This window comes from Alosa pseudoharengus, unplaced genomic scaffold (genome assembly GCF_046254945.1).
Source record: "Alosa pseudoharengus isolate Yale_2024_CS ecotype anadromous, Long Island Sound unplaced genomic scaffold, YU_APseudo_1.1 YU_APseudo_1.1_scf_14, whole genome shotgun sequence".
Classification (NCBI taxonomy): Eukaryota; Metazoa; Chordata; class Actinopteri; order Clupeiformes; family Clupeidae; genus Alosa; species Alosa pseudoharengus.
Window position 1 is genome coordinate 25071902 of NW_027468609.1, and position 8453 is coordinate 25080354.

At 39.9% G+C, this 8453-nt stretch overlaps 2 protein-coding genes across 4 annotated transcripts in view; one reads left to right on the top strand and one right to left on the bottom strand.

Annotated features, from left to right (window-relative positions):
• Window positions 1-4173, bottom strand: part of fer (fer (fps/fes related) tyrosine kinase) — a 34839-nt gene extending 30666 nt beyond the window's left edge. For 2 of the 3 annotated variants that reach the window (XM_076284339.1, XM_076284338.1), the window contains exon 1: window positions 665-747. In XM_076284339.1, the coding sequence (XP_076140454.1) occupies window positions 665-685 (21 nt within the window). In that variant the 5' untranslated portion in view covers window positions 686-747. Of the gene's footprint in view, window positions 1-664; window positions 748-4077 lie in introns of those variants that run through there. The other variant, XM_076284340.1, reaches the window with a different exon arrangement.
• Window positions 4174-6112: 1939 nt separating this feature from the next.
• atp6v1g1 (ATPase H+ transporting V1 subunit G1) lies at window positions 6113-8379 on the top strand. Its single transcript, XM_076284341.1, has 3 exons — window positions 6113-6306; window positions 7061-7161; window positions 7388-8379. The coding sequence occupies exons 1-3, from the start codon at window positions 6225-6227 to the stop codon at window positions 7559-7561; spliced, it is 357 nt and encodes a 118-aa protein (XP_076140456.1). The 5' UTR covers window positions 6113-6224; the 3' UTR covers window positions 7562-8379.
• The last annotated feature ends 74 nt before the right edge of the window (window positions 8380-8453 follow it).

Below are 8453 nucleotides of genomic sequence, written 5' to 3' on the forward strand. Positions count from 1 at the left end.
GTTGCTGGTGAAAGCAGGGCAGAGGGTTTGTGGTCACCCAAATTCTTACTTATTACAAATTCTTAGCGTGATGATGGGTGCACCGCCAGTGGAATTCATGTTGCCACCCCCGAGCCTCACCACTCTAAACACCAGGTCCTCAGGGCACGCAATGCCCTGGATCAGTTGGCTTGTCTCTTGTACGTCCCCAATATCTATTAAAACCCACTAATGAAATCATCTGCATTTTCATTATGCATTTGGGGGAATGTTGAATCTAAACAGAGAGAGTGCAACATGTTGAACTTATGCCACCCCTCTTTCTAAAATACACAAACATGCAGATTTGTAATTAAAGGCTTGACTAAATTTAACTTCTTCAACAGAACCACTTGAAAATCAAGTATGGGGACAAGATAATTTAAGGTTTTATATGTTTATCCTTTTCTCAGTTTCAAAATGCACACGCACATCAGTATTCTGTTACAACAAGAGTTTCTTAGCCTGACATTGAAGAATCCCCATGTTCACAACATACACACAAAATAACTTAAGTACACTGATTTCAACCATGAAAAGAATAGTCAATTAATTTCAGAAAAGTTCAATCAATTTGACCCCTCTTTACTTCACTACAAATGCCACTGAAATAATATAAAACAATAAAGAAAAAAAGTCATCTTACCTTTCCTCCAAAACAAAACATATATGCTCATTGCACCTTACAGCCGAGTGGTTCAGCTAGTGTTAGCCCTTGACACCAGTTAGCAAAATTAGCAGTCAAACTGAGAAACCCACATACGTTTCCATCTCTTGTCCACACACAGTGGCAGAGATGTGGGGTGTGACGCATCTTCTTTCTCATCAAAGGTGAGCTAGCGACATACTGTGTATGCAGCTCTAACTACAAACAGATGTGAGACTGAGTTTAAGATCCCTAATTTTAATGATGGACAATGTGCAAAGTCTTAAGTTTAACTAAAGCTTATTCAAAAACTAGGCAAAATCAATTTACTGTAACGTCATGGGCAAGATTTTAAGAGCAAACAATAATGAGTCAGCTCAATGCCACACAAATGCAACTACATTGCTTTCTGACAGACTTCTGATAGGCATTTAAATTGGGGCCCTAAGAGTAAGATCATCATAGGTGCTTTCAAGACTTTAGGAGTGCACATTGTTTTTCAGTGTTTATTCGTGCATTGTTTTAGTCTGCATTGAATAACTACAATGAATAACTAAATGCAGACTAAAACAATGCACGAATAAATAACTCTGGCTAAGAAAATACAAACCAAACAACAACCTATTCCTGTATGGACCAGAAGCTTATTAGCCCATCTCTAAAACCAGCATGCATCTACAGAAATAGCCTAGAACTACACAGTGCACAACACACAAACTCATCTTTCTAATTCATTCTTCACCGAGACCACACAACACAGAATGTGAAATCTTTTCGTTCTGTTCAAATATTGTTTTTCCAGTGGTCAACAACATCTTAATGACATTATGTTTACGATGATAAAAAGCTGACACCCACTCTGACATCTCAGAAAAGGAAGGAAAAGGAAATGGCTATAACCACCAGCTGCTCCACAACCATCTAGAGACCAAACATGGACTGTTCCTTTATCTGAACATATCACAGCCCCAACTACAGATTCTGATTCTGATTCTAGAAGTATAATGTAGCCTACTAATGTCCCCGATGTCAAAAGGCAATGCAATCTCCTTAGTCAGATAGTTCTCCTCCGAAGATGCTAGCTTTGCCAGAGGAGACAATATTACCCATGACAACAGTAGTCATTTGAAAAAGCCACTGTTACATGAAGATCAAAGGTAATGCAGTAATGGAAGGATGGCCTACTGCATTTTCTCAAAGAAAGAAAAAAAAGTGTCAGGTCTTTAAGTGCAATTCAGAGTTGAATTCCATGTTCCCCTTTGGTTTATTTGACAGAGATAAGCTCAACATTTATGGTAGGACAACTTTTTGGTACACAGACGTTTCCTGCACACAATTACCCTGTCTTTAGAAGGCACTGGCCTTAAAAAACGATTCCAAAGATTAACCAAAAAAGAAGTAGATACTTTGATTTAAGAAATACCTTCATCGGTATGAGGTATGGTCATAGGCTCAAAGAAACATCTTGGAGAACAAGAAGTTATAGCATCACTTAAAGACTTTGCAGCAAATGTCAACAGCCTGTGAAATTGCAGGTGGCTGTTTGAATGTGTGTGAGGCCCCTGTCTGCAATTTGGGCTGAACATACGAGCCTCGTGCAAAGTTCTCTGAAGTGCAGCTTTTATAACCGTCTCTTACCAGTAACACAATTAGGCCAATCGGAGGAGGACTGCATCAAGTGGGAGTTTAGCTCAACAAGGATTTGCTGTGTGCTACAAAACAACACAGTGGGGGGAAGGCCGCCTGAATGGCACAACTGAACAGACTTGCAGAGGAATTTCCTTACACCGACTTAACCCCTGTGGCACGGGAGGTCACGGGCAACCAAACAGGACGCATGTAAACACTAGCCCTGCATACACATAACTGAGTCAGAGAGGGGTTGTTTCTATCCGTCGGTGATGTAAAAATTTAATAACATTACTAATGATGTGTCCACAGATGAGATGAAAGTTTGTAACCTACGTTTCTGACGTTCTTTCATAACTAAACAGTGCAAACAGGCTACTTTGTCGACAAAGAGAATGGAATAAATCAGGCAATAACGCTGCATTCCATTGATTTCAGTCAAGTCCTATAGTTATAGGCAGTGCGTGCCCTCTGTAAATGACAAACGTATTGCACGTGAGAGAAGCGGTGCGAAATTAAAAGTTGCATTTTAATGCAAATAAACAGAGGCTTATTCAGTTGTAAGACAGAATGCGATTACTTTAGACAAGATGGGCCACTGTCTAGACAGCCTGCAGCATACTCACTGGTTTAGCAGTGCAATAAGTAACTAGAGAGAACATAAAATGATCGCAATTAACATGAGACCGCACCTCCTTGATCTTTTTCACTGCACTAAAATAGTTCAAATTCACATTCATGTAACAAATTGCTCTTGACGTGAGAACGTCAATGCAACACTGACAGCAGCCGAACTTGACGAATAGAGGACAACTAACTGGTTGGTTAAACAATTTCGTCCGTCAACGTCATTTTTACGAAGCAAGCTAAACTAACGTTACAGTGGTCTCTTTAGAAGTCTTTCCCCTGTACACTCGAATGGGTCTGAATATTATAGCCAGCAAAGTTCGCTACCTGATTGGTGACGGGACGTTTACGGCAAAGCAGAACTTTCATCTAGTGCTACAAGCATTTTAATTATTTCAAACAACATCCGTGTTTAAAATTCTGCTAACAGTAAATGAATCTAACAAATGCGTCATCGACCTTATAACGATAAAATATTGTTAACAATACGATAACAAGTCCATATCCGAATGACTTGTCTTTTGTCTTAGCACTGTCTTGGGCAAAATCTCGTTAACGTAACGTTCACGTTACATGTGGCCATCAAAACAACTTAATCTGATACACATAACTTCTTCTGTTACATCAAAAGTATTCTTGAATGGGTGGCACTTGTTTCAGCAATCCTATTTTGGTACTAGCCTATCCCGTTTTGAATGTTAAGGACAAGTTAAGTAGCTAACATCTTGCCTACCTTGAGAGAAAACAATCAAGTTAATGTTAACGATTGCTAGCTAGCTGCAGGTACACTAGCCTTCCATACACACTGTGATGGCAAACAATTGATTTTTGTAGGAGTAGAGGACAAATCTCTAAAAACATTCATGCAAAATACCAGTTTTCGTTTCGTTTGCGTATTGCCATTAGCTTGTAATGCAAGGCGGCTCAAGCCCCCAAACCCAGAAAGACACAAATTAACACCGAACCATTTAATTAGCCAGCTACCGACATGCTAGGTCACTTCAGTTAGCAACCCTGCTAATGTCGGATAGCCGATTCACGAAGAAAAAACAACCCAACAGTTGATTTTAAATAATGTTACACCGTCTAAAAGCATGTATACATAAACAATATATGGGAAACAAGAGTTGGTAAACTTAACTATGAAATGCACTCACTTTAATTGACTGCTGTGTTATTTCTCCGTGTTTCCTGATTCCTTGCTTGGTATTCCTCTTTTCTTTGCTCGGCAGCCGGAGTTGGGATTCGGGAGGGGTTTCCGTTCAGGATTGCTGCGCTCCCAAACCATAGGGCTATGACGTTTACAATACAACCTAGATGTGCATAACTGAAGGGGCTCAAGAAGAGTTTGTCTGGGATGTTTGGCATTAGATTTATCTAATATCAATATCTAAATATTTAATTAACGAATTTGGATAATTAAGTTAAATAATGGAATACTGTTGGAAAGTCGGTCTAATTTATTTGTGGCCCTGGCTACTCATCCCTAATCCCTCCTTCTGAAGAACAAAACTTGAAAAATGCTTTAATGCTTATCTTAAGACAGAATAGGCTACTACTTCATGTTAGTCGGCTATATGGCTAACCATAGCCTAAATGACAATGCATTGTAAAATATTCTGCAGTGTTGAATTCCAGAACATGACAAGCTGTAGGCTAGCCTAGGCTGCTTTGCAGGTTAAATATTAGACTGATTTTTGAATTTGTGAACAACTGAGAAAGGTAGGCATTGCAATTTACGCAAAACTTAATGTGGAAAAAATCATACAAACAATAAGGGGTTAAAGGCATAATGGGATACGTTCTTTTGAGTTGGCAACTGTTTGTTATAGGCTACCCTAGCCTAATGACCATCAAATTAATTTCCTCTCATATAATTCTGTAAGCAAGTGGTAACTTTAAACGTTTTTGGTTGAAAACTAGTATATTGATATTTTGCTGTCAAAGCTTTTCTTAAACATCAGGGAGCTGGTCTCTCCAAAACCTCAACCGCCTACAAGGAATGGCAGGTGTGTTACAGTATGTGTGTGTGTTTTTCACATGACCATCATAATTTGGAAATTGTTTTGTTGCTTTAATTCCTACATGTTTTGACTCTGTGAAGAGCAGGTAATGTAGATCCTGAAGCACTTACCTAATAACAGATAGGCATATTGGGAAACAAGCCAAGATAGAAGAAAATTTTGCAAATGAGATTGTGTTTTGTGAGCCTACATCCATTGGCTATTCAATTCTATTAAATAAAAAGACCTGAATTCAGAAAGGAATTGCTTTTTTGAATAACAATTTCCAGTTGGTCACTGTCATCAAGTTTTGTCCTAAATTTATGACGAAGAGGCATGCAGGTGATACCTTATGTGGTAAAATGCTTCATTGAATCAATGATATTTGTGTATTTTAGTTATTCTTTTGAAATTGCAGTAAATGTTTACTATGTGTACAATTACATCAAACTACTTAAGACAACTTAAACACATGTGTAGTTCCCCATTGGTGGCCAGTGCTACCAGAGTGTTCCTCTCCTCAAGATGATCTTGAAGACCAATTCTACTGATATGAGAGTAGTAGCCTACCAACACGTCTAACAATCCAACACACCTAACATGCACACTACGAGTTACTTTCTTCCCTTCTTCTACTTCATTAACCTCCTTCTCCTTCTATCACTATTCCCTTTCAACCACACTTTGACAGTAAACTTCTGCACACTCTCTCATCCTCTGGTAGCTATGGAGATTGTAGACTTTAGAAGGCTAGTATTTAGTGTTGACCTAAGGACTCTTTTGCAATACAGCTTGAATGTTAATTCTCATTTTGTAAGTCACTTTGAATAAAAGTGTCTGCAAAATACATAAATAAAGAAGATGTCAATGGGAATGGGAACACATCATGTGAATGTGATTCCCCAGACTTGAGGCATTTAGAGCTCAGTACAATGATTTCGCCACGAGAGGGCATCAAACGATCTTGTATGATTATTTTTAAAGACGTCGTTTAGGACCATTCCAAAACCAACTCAGAGTAGCAAAATATTTTACATCAAAATGTTAATACTTGTAACCCATATTTCCTGTATAAATGTGTCTTCTTAGTGGTATTTTAAAAGATGAACCAAACATAAATCCATAAACTCCATGGGTTTTGTCACGTGACCTTACCCAGGCTGCATCAACAGTCCGCTTGACGAATAGTCAGCTGACTCTCAGCAGTCATTTCAGTGTTCTTCGCCGACCTTCGCTGCAGTGTACACGGGAATCCCAAACCGTCATCTCTGCTTTTATTCATCCGACCAGCTTGTCAAATAATGGCTAGTCAATCACAGGGCATTCAGCAGCTGTTGCAGGCTGAGAAACGAGCAGCAGAGAAGGTTGCAGAGGCCAGGAAACGTAAGTTAATTCGACTGTCATGATTAGCTACCTAGCCTCGTTGGCTAGGTCAATATTAGCTATAGGCAGAGCCTAGGTGATGTATGACGTTAGTTGAAATATATTTATTTTAAAATAAAACATGGCCTTTGTCAGTTTTGTCGCCTTATTCATCATATTGCCGTTTTGTCGTGTGGCATGTAATTAGAAACACGCAGCTGTCCGTTAGCCTCAGTAGCTTGTTATCGCTAGCGTTAATGCTTCAAATGAATGTATTCAGACTGATGATTAAGAGACCCATCAGGGTCTGTTGATTTATATTAGCAAATAGGTTCTTTATGAATCAGCGAGTATTGATACTTCAAGCACTGAAAGGTCTGTGAAAATAAGCACTTGGAGATTATTTTCTGTGATGGAGCTTAAGTGGGAAAACAAGGCAGTGCCATCTACCCCCCTCAGTAACGTTATGATGAGGAATTTGCCATATGTATGTCTACAGATGATCTAGTTGTCTAGTCATTTTTAAAGCTCTTAATTACTCAAGTCATAAACTTTGAAGTTATTCCACTGTTTCCTCTTATCTCTTGCCAACGTGATTCACAAGTCACTGTTCCTTGCCTTCCTCTTTCTCCAAGTTCCCCCTGTCTATAAGATCATTTAAAAGCTCTTGTTTCCCCATATGCAATTGTGGGGTTTCCATACAGATCCACTTGAATTGTCAGGAGGATCTTGTCAGAATTTAACAGTTATATCACTTAAATTCCTGATTGAATAGGCAAGAATCGTCGTCTGAAGCAGGCCAAAGAGGAAGCCCAGGCTGAGATTGAACAGTATCGCCTGCAGAGGGAGAAGGAGTTCAAAACCAAGGAGGCTGCGGTAAGAGCCAAAGAAGGGTTCTTAGCAGTGAGATATTTAATAGATAGCCTGTGGAAGAGTGAATATGCAGTGAATTTAACTGCTTACTATCTACTATGCATACTTACTACTATGTAGAATAATAGGTTGGTAGACTAATGTAATTAGATATGGTGTGGGTCTGGGAAGTGATTGTGTCATGTTCTCTAGCATGAGGGTCTCTCAATTTGCTCTTTCCCTCGTTAAGGCCCTGGGTTCCCATGGTAACTCTGCTGTGGAGGTGGACAAAGAGACGCTGGATAAGATGAGCCGCATCCAGAACAGCTACCAGCAAAACCGTGAAGCTGTGCTGGGCAACCTGCTGAAGATGGTGTGTGACATCAAGCCCGAGATTCATGCCAACTACCGCGTGGCTGGATAAAAAGCCTCTGCTCACTCCCATCCAGCCGCCCCCCAACCCCCATCCCATTCAACACATGAACCTAGGAGGCACTGAAACAAGAACTGCCACTGTGTGGCCACCACACCTTCACTACATAATATTCCTGTACACTCACCTAGTTAACACTTCTCCCGGTTATCCACCTTTTGTGTATTGCGAGCACCATGCTTACTTGTAATGGGCTTTGTCCATTAAAGTACACTGTTGTTGTTTAGGCAAAATATTTTGTGGGGTTTTTAAGTGGTGATTACTCGCAGTGTCTTACTTTGCCATCTGTAGTACATACTTGGGGAGTATTTCAGGGTGAGTTGCTTGCGTAGTTAAAGATCATAGGTGTCAAGTCAGCATCAGCTTGTGTTGGACAGACACAGTGCAGTGTTCTCATGCCTCCGCGGTGCTCTCCTGCTTGTAGGGTCTCAAAGATCAGTAGACTGACACTTTTTTTGTGTTGATGGACACTTGTGTGTTTGTATGTGTGTGTAGGTCTTGCTATGCAATGTGATGTTTATTTATGAGTAACACTTTACTGTCTTATCAGAACAGCCTGTGGAGAAAAAAAAGGATTGAGTCTGTCCTCTCTTTCCCACCCCCATGGGATGATCAAAATTATCCGGATTTAAACAATTCCAGTCGTTGTACGTCTCTCTATGTGATTCACCATGCTTCCCCTTTTCTTTTCTCAACCCTGTACCCTCAGTGGCTTTCTGAATCTTTATGTATAGATGACATTCCTCTGTTTACAGTTGATGCTACAGCACAACAAAACAGTAATAAATGGTTCTGATGGTGTATTCCAAGACTGCCTCCCATGATTGTCCATTTCTCTCAAGTTCTCACTTGTCACTCAAGTTGTCTCAAGCTTTGACACTGC